Source organism: Dermochelys coriacea, chromosome 18, assembly GCF_009764565.3.
Source record: "Dermochelys coriacea isolate rDerCor1 chromosome 18, rDerCor1.pri.v4, whole genome shotgun sequence".
NCBI classification, from domain to species: Eukaryota; Metazoa; Chordata; order Testudines; family Dermochelyidae; genus Dermochelys; species Dermochelys coriacea.
In genome coordinates, this window is record NC_050085.1 from 6,055,041 (window position 1) to 6,070,419 (window position 15,379).

Sequence of the window (15,379 nt, forward strand, 5' to 3'; positions counted from 1 at the left end):
TTCCTGGAGAAGCCGGGAACTCGCTTGACAGACACAAGCGCTTAGAACCCAGAAGACTTGCTACCATCTAGTGCTTCCCACTGGCTCCCCTGCAGGTCGAGGGCCAGAGCCAGGCTTCTGGCTCAGACCCCAGGCAGTTTTCCAAAGGGTTTCTTGGCAAAGGGTCTCACCCCCCAGAACACTACTGGCCTGATGCATGCCAAGGCTCGGCACTACTTGGGCACCTAGCTGGGAATCTGTACCCCCCGCACTGGGACCTGTCAGGGGACTCCATTTGGGCAGAACCCCCAGAAACACACCAGCACTCAGAGATCGGCTCCCAACCGCAGCTTCTAAGAGCATATGGCTTTCAGAGAGAGAGAGAGAGAGAGAGAGAGAGAGAGAGAGAGAGAGAGAGAGAGAGAGAGAAGCTTGCCATGCCATGCACCACCCCTCCCCGCCCCGCCCCACCGCTGAGTCCAGTGCAGCTTGCTGCATGCACCCCGCACAAGGTCCCCAAGCGGAGCTCCCAGGCCTGTGAAGAACAGCTGGGCCCGGACAGGGCTCCAAACAGGCGAGGGGCTGCAGACCCCCTTGTGCAGCAGGCGGGAGGTCGTCCTCTGGGGGAGCAGCCAGGGACAGGAAAAGGAAAGGCCAAGCATGGAGTCTGGCTGGCCTGGGCCCCAGCAAGTCAGAGACCAGCGCAGGCATCTCTCAGGGCTTTGATCACACCCGCAGGCCGAGGGGACGCCTGGCTGGTTATCAGCGAGATCCACTCCTGCCTCTGGGCCCTAGGAGAGGTCAGACAGAAGAGGGATCACATGCCAAGCCCCCGTAATCCACACCCGTGGGGGGGCTGCATCTTTCCAAAAGGGGAACTCCGCAAGCTGCATAGCTACCCCTCAGTTTGAGGGTGAGGTCCCGGGGTGAGCAGGGGCGTGTTTGTGGAGGGGCTGGGCATTCCTACTGTCTCCCTCCCTAGCACCATCCTCCTCTTCCTCTCCCCTGTGGGCCACTCACACCCCACCGTACCTTCCCCAGCCACGTCCCACCAGTTCACAGCCCCCGAGAGCTCACAGGAGGGGGCTGGGAGCAGGACATTTTGGGGAGGGGTCCTCAGCTCCAGAACCCCTTTGGTGAGTCAGAGCTGGATGCACTGGCCTCAGGACACTGCAGGGCTCTTGTTTTCCCAGGGGCCCCCAGGGGACGGAAGGGCTGGTTTGGCAGGTCCTTGCCATGGTCCCCACCTGTGAGCTCTGGCTGCGTTTGCCCCTCACGCTGCACCTAGGGCAGCGGGTACATACCTTCCTCCCCACCAAAGCCAGCTGCCTCCCAGCCCCCTCCAACACACACTCAGAGCCATCTCGCCAGGGAGAGGGTCTGCAAGCCCATGCACCTGCTCTCAAGGCCTCTGCCAAGGTCCCCCAGGTGGCACTCGAAGAAACCAGGCTACGAAGCTCCCTGGATGGTGAGCTGCTAGCAACTTACAGCTTGGCAGATCTCCTTCAAAACCCCCTTCCTGCCAATGGTGCCAGCTTGGCAGGCCAAATGCCCCCTCGGCAGCCAGCATGGCTTTGGGTCTGCAGCAGCCCCACACGGCCACCAGTCAGCCAAGGAATCCACCTCCCACCCCACCAGCCACCCCGAGCGGGAGCCCCGCACTCACTCGCTGGCTGCTTTGAGGATGAACTCGGTGCTGGCCCCGCAGTGGTTGCGGGAGAGGTACAAGAGGAAGGTTGTGTCGGGGAGCCCCAGCGGCTTGGCTCTGAGTTGCTCTGCTCTCACATGGCAGGTCTGGGCGTAATCCTTGACTGAAAACCTGCCATTGCTGCGGGGGAAGAAAGAGGGGTGGCATTCGTGGGGTGGAGCCGGGCAATGGAGCCCTGCCCCAAACGCCCAGCGCCTGGCTTCCTGGCAATGCTCACTGCAACAGGCTATTAGATCCTGTACCCACAGACGGGGCACCCCCACCTGGGACCTCCAGCTTTCCCTCCTCGACAGAGATGAGCACTGCCATCATACCACCCCATCCTGCCCCACTGCCTGCTCCTTCTTCCAGGGCTGGAGACAATGCAACCCCCCAATGGCTCGCCCTGCCAGCTGGATCCACCAGGACACTGGTGGGGAATTGCAGGTGGGCACCCTGATGTGCAGTGGGCACAGGAACAGCAGATTGATGCACTCCTACCCCCCCACCCCGGGAGGTTTCAGTGCCTCTGGCCAGGGCAGGAAGGCCCCCAGGGTGCCGAGGGTAGAGCACGGGCGCCACCCAGACTTACTCCCTCTGGCGGGACAAGAGCAGCAGGTCGCTGAGGAGGTGCAGATAGATGGGCTTGGTGCTCAGGCGGGGTTTGTACCCCACACCCACCTCCTGGATGAGGACCTGGGAGAACTCCCCAGCCCTGACCAGCCAGCGGCCCCGGCTGATGAGTGGGATGGACTGGGGGGGGAAGAGAGAAAGACACGGATCACCTTGCGCAGAGACCGTCACTGCGCTGCCCCAAGGGGCAGGATCAGTCCCGCCCTGAGCCATGCACCAGCGCCCCCTACTGGATCCCTGCAGGGCACTATCAGCAACGGACCCAGGTCCAGGCTGGGAGGCAGGAGGTCCCACAGGGCGCTCAGCTACGAGAGGTAGATCATGGCACTGTGCAGTTCACCAGATCACAGGCATCACTCTAGCCCCTACATGTCCCGCCCCACCCCACCCCCCAAGTCCCATGCTGGCATCCCACCCTTCTAGCTCCCCATGTCCCAACCCAGCCCCTCCAGCGTCCCATCTCTCTAGCTCCCCCATACCTCACCCCAGCCCCCATCTGTCTAGCCCTCCCACCACATGCCACCCCAGCCCTCCCCTGTGGGGCTGGATCACCAAGAGCCGCCCCAGTGCAGAGCCAGGACTCACCTTTGTCTTTACGAACTCAACTTGCTTCTCCAGCAGCACCAGCTCCTCCGTCTGCTTCATTCTCCACACGTTCTCGTTGCACTCCAACACGATCTGAGGACGGGCACGGGAAGCTGCAGGCCCAGCACGGTGGAGCTGGGCGCTCTGGCCAGGGCTCCCCTCACCCCCTGCCTCCCTTGGTCCCACGGGAGGGGGCAGAGACCAGGGAATCCAGGACACTTGGTGCACCCAAGGGATGGGAAGGAAGGTTGTCCAGCCCTTGGACACTGCTGGTCTGGGGGATTATGGGACATTTCTCAGCTCCCGCCGAAGATTGAAGAGTCAGGTGTACACGGCACCTCCTGGCCCATATGGGTGCCTGGGCTTTGCCCCGGGTGAGAATCAGGGCTGAGCTCTCACTCGCCTTGGGGTGCCACCAGCCAGGTTTGGGATAGGCTGTGTATTAGGTCCCTGGGTGCCAGGGACAGAGGCTCAGACGTTCAGGCGTCCCACCCCGCAGTGACCTCCTGGGATGCTGGCACCCCACAGCCCTTTGCACAGGTGATGTTCTGACTGGGGAGGAGACCTCGGCTAGAACATCTGAAGTGGGGACGGAAGATTCTTTTCACCCCAGTGTTTCTGCTGGTTCTAGGTAATAAATCCAACTCCTGCCTCCCCCGTTACTCCTGGGGAAGAATCCAGGAAGAACCGACGCAAGTCTGAGGACAAGGAAACGAAGCCTGATTCATTCAGATGGGAAGGGATTTTTGTTTTTACACTCTGGCTGTTTGTTAACACGATTAACTCAAAGGCCAGAGAAACAGTTGGCAGAAAAGCACTTGTTAAAGATTCAACCTGTGCCCCCAGTTAATAGAGGGGGAAGCTCTAGTTCACTCCCACCCCGTCGCTGGAGACCTCGGGGCAAGTCAGGGAAGAGAAGATGGGCTATTACTACACAAGCAAACAAGCAGGAAAAACCCCTATTTAAAAACACCTTCCAGGCATTCCCAGCAGCATAAAATGGCCAAAGCCTGTTTTATCCCCCCCTTGCAGTCACCTTTTGGGCTTCCCAGAGCCTGGGAACGTAAGATCCTGGACGTTCTGCATTCTGGCCTCCCTTGGGGAAGGAAACCGGGCGGGAGCTCTAAAAACCCACAAGCACAATCACTCCCCAGGGGGAGCGGAGGCCCCGAGTAATGTCCCAGGAAGGCCTCACGGCATGCTGGCTGGACGGCTCAGCAAGCTCAGGTCTGACCAGGGATGGGGGGGAGGCCGAGAGAGAGACGCCCCCCCCCCAATGCCAGAGGTTTTCAAAGCACAAAAGGCAGCGGGTCGCTGAGTGACCAGAGCTGCCCCGAGCACAGAGGCCAGCAGGACGCAGCCCGTGCAGGAAGCGGTGGGGGGCTGAGTCCGCACCGGGCAGAGTGAGCTGAGACCAGCGTGGGGACGAGCAGAGAACCAGGAACAGACTCAGACCAGAACCTTCTCCTACCCCTTCCCCCAGCTGGGCCAGGGAGCCGAGGACCAAGCCTCCTCCCCCCACCCCAGAGCATAGCCCATCTCCACATGCTGCCTTGCAGGGCCGCTGGGGCGCAAACGGCGGGTCAAGGCAGGCAGCGTGAGGGCTGCTACCGCGCGGGGACCTACACAGCCAGCCTCCGGCTGCCTCCCACAAGCACCCAACGGTGCCCTTACCTCTCCCACTGCCATCAGGGCCGCGCTGATGGAACTGGCCAGCTCGGAGTCTGCCGGGGCCAGCTTCAGGATGTTCTGTGGGGCAGACGGGAGAGCAGGAGGATCTGTCATGGGAGAGGGTCTCCCTCCCAACCCCAGCCTGCCTCCCCCTCCCAACCCCATCCCACATCTGCCTACAGACCCCTACCCCCTCCCTCCTGCCCCCCCATCATCTCCCTCCCGACCTTTTCCCCCTCCCTCCCAGCCCCCATACCCAGGCAGCGCTTTCCCCTCTCCCCGCCCATCCCTACCCCTCTGCTCCTGCACATAAGCCACCTCGGTCACCCCAGTGTTTTACTTTGGCTGCAGCTCAGCGGACGCTGGCCGGGACAGCCTGTACCCCTCTGAGGCAGGATCCTTGGGAGGCCAGCCCCAGCCAACCCCCTCCCCCCATCCCGAGTGAGATCCCAGACACGGATTCTTGCTCCAGCCCCTCACCTCCAGCAGGATCTTCAGGCGGGTGATCCTCTGGAAGGGCAGCACCAGGAAGGATTTCAGGGGCTGCCGCTGGCACACCGGCTGCTCCTCCAGCTTCCTCAGGACCTGCCGGAAGCGCCAGTTCTCCCGTCTGCAGCGTGCAGGAGAAAGGGGGTGGGTGAGGGGCCCTGAGGCCAGAACCACCCCAGTAGAGAGGCCCTGAATTCTCTCGCCCTCTGGGCTACAGGCGCCAGGACAAACCCTGCCCAGAGACCCTGGCTGGACCAGCCCAGCTGTGTCTGCACTAAAGCCAGAGGTTGAGTGTGGGCAAGGCCTGATGCTGGGATTCCCAGAGCAGTGAGGTGTGGAAGGGTGTGTGGGGAGCTATTTCTGTGGGGCATGGGGTGGTGGAAGGATATCCTCTGCCAAGCTGGGAAGGTACAAAACTGAAATGCAGACCCATATCAATTCCTGCCCCAGCTCATCTCTCCTGCCTGAGGCCAGGAGGGACCTGATCTACCGCTCCCCATTAACCCCTTGTGCACCCCCTAGGCCAGAAGCCAGCAAGCTGCTAGCCATTCCGGCCCCAAAGAGAACCTGCAGCTGGGAGCATGTCCTGATTGTGTGTGTGGTGGGGGAAGGGGGTGTTCCTCTCTTCCCAAATAGGTGAGCAAGCAGGGGAATGGGGTCAGCCGCCCTCAGGCATCAAAACAATGTGTTAACTCTGGAACTTAATGACAACCACGTAGCGTAACAATTGGTGACCATTTTCAGCAGAAACACCTCTCCATGATGGAGAAGTTGGAGAGGACAGAGACCTAGCGAGTTATGGAATACTCCCCAAGGGACATTACTGGGGTTTCCCCTACAGTCCACTCCCCTGAGCGGTGTCCATTCTAGTTCCAAACAGCCCAAACATCCTCCGGAGGACGCCCTGCAGACTTTCAGCTCTCACTGGCATGAAAGTTTCACTGGTATGCAGCCTCAGTGTCCCCATTGAGAGAGGAGCCATCTAGAGAGGGACAGATGGGCTGTTCCAAGGGGCACAGACAGTGAGGAACAGCAACTGGGGCATGAGCAGCCCCCAGTTATTCCTCCCCCCAGCACACCCCCTGAGCCACTGCAGCTCCTTACATCAGCTGCTGCATGAGCTGTTCCTGGTACATCTGGTTGGTGACGTAGGGAATGTAGACCCTGTGGAAGGCGGGGCAGTGCTTCAGGACCACGGCCCCCAGCCCCGCCAGGAAGATGTCCTTGTCCATGTGCTCCTCGAGATCCAGGAGAAACCTGCAGAGACCAGGAGTCGAGGGAAAGCATCCTGCCACAGGGAAAGGTTCAGGCTGGAGTAGCTGGGAGCTCCCTCCACAGCCAGCGCCCCTGCCCCCTCCCTACAGCGCCCCCCACTGGGTGAGGCTGGGACTGCATCACTGGGCGTTCCCCCACTAGCCCGCAGTTACCTTTCACTGATGTCCTTCACCTGCTGCAGGTTGGAGAAGAGCCGGTGCACCTCGGCCCTGGTCAGCGTCTCCCGCAGCGCCAGCGATCCCTTGAAGTGGCTCATGGCCACCGAGAGGCTGCACAGGTAGGAGGCCTCTGATGTGATCATCTCAAACATGGCCTGGAGCGGAGACCGTGCATCAAAAGACAGGGGACAGTGAGGCAGTGCGGCAGGGCCTGGGAACCCCCTAAACGGTGCAACATGCTGCTCCCCTCTAGTGCCCGCAGCCAAGGGGCTCTGGTCCAGCTGGTTCAAGGGACTTAGGTGTCTCCCTGAAATCAGTGGGAACCAGGCATCTAAATCACTTTGCAAATGCGAGTACCCAAGACAGGCCAATGCACAGCCACCATGGAAGGGGCACAGCTTCCTGGGCAGCTCCGTGCCAGCCCTGTGGGCTGTTCCCACAGCCAGAGTGGGCTGGCATAGAGGAATGCCTCAGCCATGCCCCTTCCCTGGTCCGCCTACAGGAAGCACTTCCCTTCCATTACAGGCCTCTTGCTCTGAGGACTCCTGCAGGGAGCGGCAGCCAGACAGGCAAGGGGCATTGCCTTCTGGCCGCTGTAGGGTTGCCAAGCCTCCAGGATTGTCCTGGAGTCTCCAGGAATTAAATAGTAGTCTTTCATTAAAGACTGTTATGATGAAATCTCCAGGAATACATCCAACCAAAGTTGGCATCCCTGCTGGGCACAGGGCAGAGCCGGGAATACAATCCAGCTTCCAGGCCTGCGGCTTCATCAACTGACACAGGCACATGAGAACATGCGAGAACGGCCAGATTGGGTCAGACCAAAGGTCCATCTAGCCCAGTGTCCTATCTTCCAACAGTGGCCAATGCCAGGTGCCCCAGAGGGAATGAACAGAACAGGTCATCATCAAGTGATCCATCCTGTCGCCCATTCCCAGCTACTGGCAAACAGAGGCTAGGGACACCATCCCTGCAAACAGCCATTGATGGACCTATCCTGCATGAATTTATCTAGTTCCTTTTTGAACCCTGTTATAATCTTGGCCTTCTGGTGAGGGTGGCACCGTGTGCTAGGAGACCAGGCATCAGCAACCAGCCCCGCTGGGAAAATGCTGAAATCCAGGCTCTCCAATGGTGCGTCTATTTCTATTAGATCAACAGCACCAGGAACCTGCCAGGGTACAGTGGGCAGAGGTGGGGCAAATGCCCTCTTTGGAGTAGGAGAGCAGGGTGGGTGCCAGGCTGCCAGCCCCAGAGACCACAGGAAGCTGAGCATCCCAGAGCAAGCCACAGGCCCTGCTGCTGCCCTCGAGGCTGATAGAGCATCGGTCTCCTGGCCCCCGTTTTCAAGGTTGCCAGTTACTGGTTGACCCTCCCCCGCAGTGGGCAGGGTTTTGTCTGGGGTTGACCCGCGCAGTGGCACTGCCCAGTCTCAGCACTGCCCCACAGTCTCCTTCTGCTTTCACCAGGGCAGGGACTGGAACTGCTGGCTCAGGGGGCACCCTGCTCCCCAGCACTGCCCGCTCTGCGGTACCATCCCCACACCGCAGCAGGTGCCCCAGAGTGATCGAACTGTAGCTGCAGCAGACGGCAGGTCTCTGCAGAACATTGTCCCTCCCCTCGCCTCATGGGGGGCTCCTCAGCTGGGGCAGCTTTCGCTTGGGCTGAACCCGCCTCTGGCAGGTGGGAACGTCCCATCCCTACTTGCCAGCCAGCCACGCAATCAAACGATCCGCCCCTCCCTCCCAGTCCGAGGGGCAGCCGCCCTCCAATACCTCCTGCAGGTGGTGCTGCCGGGGCGTGAGACTCTCCAGGAGCCGCCTGCTCTTCACCTCTGGGATCTCCTGCCAGAAGCAGAAGCTGTAGTCGCGGGAAGAGATCTGCGAGGCTGCGCCGAGCAGGGAGGAGGAGAGGATGCCAGCGATGGGTAGGCTGGCGTCCACCCGGAAAGACGAATCCTTGGGCTTGCGCTCCACTGCCTTGAGGTGCTTCATCCAGTAGTCTTGGTAGAGAGGCTCTGGGAAGGAGCGCAATGAGCATGACATTAGCCACAGGAACCTGCCCGTCAATGGTCAGCCAAGGGCTTCCCAGAGTGCTTCGTGAATAATTGCAGTCCTTGAACAATTCATATAATCCCAGGTCTAGTGACACAACCTGCCTGCTCCATACATAGCCCTGGACACTGGGAAACCCTCTCCTGGACTTCGGGGTGGTCTTCGCCATTTCTGGGCCCCAGCACAGTGTCCCCATCAGCCAGCTCTCCAATGCGTGCCCGTAGCCCACTCAGATAGAAGTCACTGCATGCTGCCTTCACCATTAACGGATGGAGAACTGAAGGACCACTAAGGAGTAGCCATCTCTGTTCCAACCATCCCTTGGGTCTTGGAGATGCCCTCAGCAAATTCAAAACAGTCCTGACCAGGTTGCAGGTGTGTGCGTGTTGTCTCATGGTTTAGACACAAGAAACCCTGCAGTCTAGTGTTTAGACTAGCTGACCCTTGTGGTCTCTTCTAACCCGGTGGTTCTAGCATTTCTTCCCCCACTGCCACAATTGCAGGAGGTCATTAAGCAATCCGCATGCAAGGAAAAGATCGTTCTCTTCAGAGTGAATTTAGTGCAGAGAGAGCTGTGTAAAAGTGTCTCGTGGCTCTGATTTCAGTGTGATGTGTCTCACTCCAACGTGTAGCTTATTTTACCTTAAGGGAAATAACCAGACTAGAAAGAACAAGAGCAGAGTCCCTAGGAGAGAGCACAGGGTGTGGGCTTCCCCTTTGCAGGCCAGGAGAGGTCTTAGACATTTGAGGCCCAGCACACAGCTGACAAAGACATCACGGTTTTGCAACAGCTCAATTCAGTAGGCTCTTAAAGGCACAGCCTGCTCCGGGACAGGCTTGTAATGTTTAGTGACTCAGTTTCCCTTTCCTGTCTAGGGCCAAGGTGGTAGAAGTAGCACTCTGTGGCCCATGTAAGGGCTTGTTCACGGCAGCAGCCTCCGGAAGCCCTTCTAGGAATTTCCCTCCATCCTGCTATGCCCGAGACCCTGCAGCCATCGCACAAGGAGCAGGTCAGTACTCACGGGTTTGCACGTATTTAGATTCCCTCCTCCACTTGTCCGTGTCCTTTGTTCCTTTCCCCAGTGGTCGGCGGAACAGTCTAAAAGGCAGTGAGAAGAAGCTTCTAAACTGAGTCCCACCGGGAGAGCCCTATACTACAGCAAACGAACTTTCCCCCATAACTCTGGCTCTTTCCTCATGCCCTACAGCGCCTCCTGATGGGCTTTGTCACTCATTTGTGTCTTGGTGCAAATCAAAACCTCTCTGTGCCTCAATGTACACAGGTGTAAAATGGATAGGTAGAAATATGCCAGGTGGATCAGAACTAAGGTCCACTTAGCCCAGTGTCCTGTCTCTGACAGTAGCCAGAGAAGGTGAGAGAACCCACAATAGCAGCATGGAATAATCTGCTCCTCAGATCAGGTCTCTTCTTGATTTTTTATAGATAGAGATTGCTTTAAAACTCTGAAGTGGGAGGTTTGACATCCACCCCAGAACTGTTACCATAAACCATGGAAATTCTGGGTTTTCTCATTATCCATATTAGCATTCAATCCATTTTTGGATCTTGCCAAATTCTGGAGTCAACGACATCATGTGGCAGAGAGTTCCACAGTCTAACTGCACATTGGGTGATATACAATTGTGATGTTCTGTACCACAGGGGAACACCCATGTTCATCCTTATCATATGATTCTGTGGTATCTAGTGCAAAGTTTGTCATGTCGGGTGTCTTCGGAAGGCACATGACATACTGAGCATTGTTGTTATAGTCATCGTTGTTATAGGTTGTAATTTCATGTATATAGTTATGAGGCTGAGAATGTGTCCTCATGGCTTAAAGCAAGCACAGACAAAAACTCTAAGAGCAGAGCGGCAGTTCACACATCATCAGGGCATGTATGGAACAAACCCAGGCAAGCCTCACAGGAACAAAGGACGCTGGCCTAGGCAACAACAAAAGGATCTGTTGGACTCTTGAGTGAGTCACTCCCCTTCCTTTGGTCAGTTTGGGACTGCAATGAGGTAATGCTCGCCTGACTCTGAAGGGCGGGGGAAGGAGGCACAAAGCCAAGAGGGAAGAAAGAACATGATAAAAGGGAGAGACGTTTGCCATACTCTTCCTCTCTCTTCCACTTCCATCTACAGACACCACCACCAAGTGACTGAAGTGCTGATCAAAGGAGAGAGCCTGGCTGAAGGGCAACCAGCCAGCCCGTGGTGAGAAGCATCTAAGTTTGTAAGGTCATTAAAAGTGTTAAGATCGGCTTAGAATGCATTTTGCTTTTATTTCATTTGACCAAATCTGACTTATGCTTTGACTTATAATCACTTAAAATCTATCTTTGTAGTTAATAAATTTGTTTATTCTACCTGAAGCAGCGCATTTGGTTTAAAGCATGTCAGAGACTCCCCTTGGGATAACAAGCCTGGTACATATCAATTTCTTTGTTAAATTGATGAACTCATATAAGCTTGTGGCATCCAGTGGGGCATAACTGGACACTGCAAGAAGGAGGTTTCCTAGGGTTGTGTCTGGGACCAGAGATATTGGCTAATGTCATTTGGTTGCACAATCCAAGGAGCAGCTTACATGCCAGAGGCTGTGCACGAACAGCCCAGGAGTGGAGGTTCTCACAGCAGAGCAAGGTAAGGACTTGCCCAAGGTCACACAGGAAACCTGCGGCAAAACAGGGCTTTGAATCCAGCTTTCCCCAGTACTAGGCTAGTGCCCTACCCACTGGGCTATGCTTCCGCTCTGAAAGGTACCAGAGGAATAAGATCATCATCAGAGCTGGGCCTGAATTGTAAAGCCCAGCTCTGCTCCAAATGTCCCCAAAGTGCCAGATGTTTGGATCATCCCATTATAGCAATAGGTGGCAGCTGGAAAGGCCAGCTTCAGGGTCCAGGAAGTGTAAGGATCTGGGCAGGGGTTGAATTGAACCAGTCTGCAGAGGCTCAGAGAGCCAGGCCATTTTCTGGTTGTTGCCATCTTGTGCTTGAAAATCTTTTGTTTCAACCCAAATGAAGCCTCTAGCCCTTTGGCTCCAATGATAACTATAAAAATGGGAACTGAGGGGGGCAAAACACACTAAGCCAGGAGGCAGCCTGGAATCACAGTTATGGGAGACCAGAGAGGAACAGCCCTCTGTTTAATCCAAGGGGTTGTTCACTCTGAAACCTAAAGATGGCACATACCATATCAATGCTCAAAGCACCAGAGAACTTAGAAATGTAATCATATTACAAAGCTTTTCCCAAAGAGTGGCACTTCACGGGCAGAGCTTGGTTTGTGGTGGGAACTAAAGGGCATCGCTGGGACCCCTCCCATTCAGCCTCTGCACCCCACCTGGAATGATTAGTGGATATTGTCATGGATATGCCAGTAGCTTAAAGAAAAAGGAAGCAAGAATCCCTCTCTATACACAAGGTACATTGCAACTAAGAGACAATCTCCCAGCCCCAGGGCAGTGATGCAGGGAGCTCCCCGGGGGGAGGTGGGTTACCTGCGCTCCGGACTTGACATCTGCATAGCTGTGGCTTTGGAGAGATCTTCCAGGGAGCCATGCAGGACCTTCCTCCCGGGGACCGGGGTGGGCTGCTTTGTCCTCATTTCCAGCAGGCCAGCGGGGCCCGTTGGCCCTGCAGAGCTAGGGGGCTCCTCCACCAGCTCCTCTGGGCCCATGCTCTCGAGGGCTGCCAGCTCAGCTGTGGGAGGAGAGGGTTGGCAGCGGGGCGGGACAGGAACAGCGCTGCCTGGCAGATCAGCCCCTAGGGAGAGCAGAAGCGAGGGGATGAGGATGGTGCAGGGGCAGGCAGAGGGGTCGGCCTAGCGCCCGCTGCACCAGAGCCACATCATCAAAAACAAACCCGCGCCCGTCTCTGCTCCCCATCGCTCCCAGGGAGCTGCCAGCCTCACGGGGCCCAATCAGAGCCCCACACCAGCAGGGCAAGTTGGAGAACTTGGCAACTGCCTCTGCCTGGCAAGCCTGATGCCACCTACCATCACCCTATAATGGGAGAGCACTCGCCTGCAACAGCAGGGGCTGCAGGTCAGGACCGAGGGGCCCCAGCAGAGCGGGGGGGGGCTGCAGGTCAGGACCGAGGGGCCCCAGCAGAGCGGGGGGGGGGGGCCTGCAGGTCAGGACCGAGGGGCCCCGGCAGAGCGGGGGGGGGGCCTGCAGGTCAGGACCGAGGGGCCCCGGCAGAGCGGGGGGGGGCCTGCAGGTCAGGACCGAGGGGCCCCGGCAGAGCGGGGGGGGGGCCTGCAGGTCAGGACCGAGGGGCCCCGGCAGAGCGGGGGGGGGCCTGCAGGTCAGGACCGAGGGGCCCCGGCAGAGCGGGGGGGGGGCCTGCAGGTCAGGACCGAGGGGCCCCGGCAGAGCGGGGGGGGGGCCTGCAGGTCAGGACCGAGGGGCCCCGGCAGAGCGGGGGGGGGGGGCCTGCAGGTCAGGACCGAGGGGCCCCGGCAGAGCGGGGGGGGGGCCTGCAGGTCAGGACCGAGGGGCCCCGGCAGAGCGGGGGGGGGGGCCTGCAGGTCAGGACCGAGGGGCCCCGGCAGAGCGGGGGGGGGCCTGCAGGTCAGGACCGAGGGGCCCCGGCAGAGCGGGGGGGGGGCCTGCAGGTCAGGACCGAGGGGCCCCGGCAGAGCGGGGGGGGGGCCTGCAGGTCAGGACCGAGGGGCCCCGGCAGAGCGGGGGGGGGCCTGCAGGTCAGGACCGAGGGCCCCGGCAGAGCGGGGGGGGGGCCTGCAGGTCAGGACCGAGGGGCCCCGGCAGAGCGGGGGGGGGGCCTGCAGGTCAGGACCGAGGGGCCCCGGCAGAGCGGGGGGGGGGGCTGCAGGTCAGGACCGAGGGGCCCCGGCAGAGCGGGGGGGGGGGCTGCAGGTCAGGACCGAGGGGCCCCGGCAGAGCGGGGGGGGGCTGCAGGTCAGGACCGAGGGGCCCCGGCAGAGCGGGGGGGGGGCTGCAGGTCAGGACCGAGGGCCCCGGCAGAGCGGGGGGGGGGCTGCAGGTCAGGACCGAGGGGCCCCGGCAGAGCGGGGGGGGGGGGGCTTGAAGAGCAGGTGCTGTGGGTCAGGTCTGAGATGAATTTCTAGAGTTAGAGTCAGAGCAGGACTCTTCCTGGTCCCAGTTATGGGAACTGAAACTCACCCCCTTCAGGGCACTCCTCCCTCCTCCCCCCCGTTTATCTGGGTGGGGGAGGAGAACACCCCTGGCAGACGGCCACAGACCTTCGGATTGTCCACCAGAAGCGGGACCCTCTCCTCCTCCGCTGCCAAGGCTGGATCCCGGGACCCTCCCCTGCGGGCCGCGGAAAGGCCCTTCTGGGCGCTCCTGGGCGGAAGAGGCCGGCCAGGAAGGGGCCGAGCTCCGGGCGGCTCTCTGGCCGGCCATCTGGGTCTCTGGCCACCGGGCAGGAGCCATGCCTCTTGACCAGCGCCACGGCCCTGGGCGCGAGTCTGAGCGCGCACGCTTCCGGCAGAGAAATCCATGGGGTGATGAGAGGCCTGGCAGACGGAGGAGAAGGGGGCTCAGTCCTGGCCAGGTGGCTTGCTCCCACTTGGGGGCTGGCCTCTCTCAGCAGCTGGGCACCAGGAAAGGCCCCCAGGAACACCAACGGGTTTAAGTGCCCTCCTGCCGTGCTCACCGGGCCACCCGGTGCCACACCCCGAACGCCAGGTACATAAGCTGGGCCGTGTCTTGCTGGGCAGGTCCCTGGGTGGCACTAGGAGGGCCAGGGTGGACTCAGCAACCCCCTAGCCCAGGCTCAGCTCAGGCCCTCTCTGCCACCTGCCTGTCCTTGGCCCAAGCCTAGCATCTAGGCTAGAGCAGATGCCCCACCCTGAGCTCACCTCCGGGAGGCTGGGGGAGGGAAGCCCCGCAGTGCTCTGGGATCAGGACCAGCCAAACTGCTGAAATGGGGGCAAAGCACCCGAAGGGAGCTCTGCTCTGGGCTGGGCTGGGCAGCCCGGGGGCCAGCTGGCCCCCTCCCACCCATGGCCAGGGAGATTCAGTGCAAGAGCCACACCACTGCCCACCTGCTCCGCCCTGGGCAAATCACACTGCCCTTGGCATAGCTGCTGGCCAGGGCCACAGCTCCCGGGGCTAAAGCACCTACCTGGAGGATCCCCCCAGACAGGGAGAGCAAGAAGGTACAGCTGCTCCCACCTGCAATAAATAACCTCCAGGACTCCCTCGTTAGCACCTCCTTAAAGGGGCAGTGCACCGGGGCCTCATCAGCTGAGGGCAGCAAGCGTGGGCTCCCAAAGGCTGCCCTTAGTTGGCACCCAATGGAGCAGATGGCAGCGAAGCAATGAGGGCTGTGCTGGGGGGATCCCTTGGCACCTCCAGGTGGGGACTATTTACCATCCTAACTAGAGGCAAGGGCGGACGTGGGGATCTCCCAGCACGAGCCCATTCCCAGTTTGTAAGCTTGGGAGGAGCTGTGGAGGCCAGTCTGCAAACAGAGGCCCTGAGTCCCTGGGAGATTAGCCCTGGAGGCTGGCCTCAATCCCAGCTCTGTCCTGTCCCGGCTGCCTGCATGAATTGCTCTGCCTCTTGATCATTGGGTCCACTTCAGGGTAGGCTGAGCCCTGAGTGTCTCCACCTGGCTAGTGGTGGTCCACGGAGCCAGGGCTGGGAAGCCCTGAGAGATCTGGGGGAGAAAGGGCAGGAGAGGGGCCAGGGTGTTGGGGATAACCCACGGCTCATGCTGCCGCTGTCCCAGCAGAATTGCCTGGGGGAGGAGGTTGGAGATAGCTGAGTGCGAGAACGGAGCCAGGGAGCAGAGATCCCTTCCTGGTGTGAGTGGGCACCAGGATCTGGATCTGGACACGGACCCCAGG

General features: G+C 59.6%; 1 protein-coding gene across 1 annotated transcript; it reads right to left on the reverse strand.

The window, feature by feature from the left end:
• Nucleotides 1–408: 408 nt before the first annotated feature.
• On the reverse strand, nucleotides 409–14,698 carry LOC119844914 (rho guanine nucleotide exchange factor 19-like). The gene is made up of 13 exons (XM_043499992.1): nucleotides 14,653–14,698; nucleotides 13,766–14,041; nucleotides 12,039–12,303; nucleotides 9,554–9,630; nucleotides 8,253–8,494; nucleotides 6,472–6,632; nucleotides 6,149–6,301; nucleotides 5,036–5,165; nucleotides 4,559–4,633; nucleotides 2,885–2,977; nucleotides 2,259–2,419; nucleotides 1,646–1,807; nucleotides 409–770 (listed from the first exon to the last, which is right to left on the reverse strand). The coding sequence occupies exons 2-13, from the start codon at nucleotides 13,956–13,958 to the stop codon at nucleotides 671–673; spliced, it is 1,812 nt and encodes a 603-aa protein (XP_043355927.1). The 5' UTR covers nucleotides 13,959–14,041; nucleotides 14,653–14,698; the 3' UTR covers nucleotides 409–670.
• Between the last annotated feature and the right edge of the window lie 681 nt (nucleotides 14,699–15,379).

Bases quoted from the DNA above. Each gene is read 5' to 3' on its own strand.
- LOC119844914 (XM_043499992.1), bottom strand. From the start codon at position 13,958: ATGGCTCCTGCCCGGTGGCCAGAGACCCAGATGGCCGGCCAGAGAGCC. The intron at 1,808-2,258 runs GTAAGTCTGGGT...CTTCCCCCGCAG, and splicing joins CTCTTGTCCCGCCAGAGGGA to CAATGGCAGGTTTTCAGTCA. The intron at 771-1,645 runs GTGAGTGCGGGG...GACCTCTCCTAG, and splicing joins ATCCTCAAAGCAGCCAGCGA to GGCCCAGAGGCAGGAGTGGA.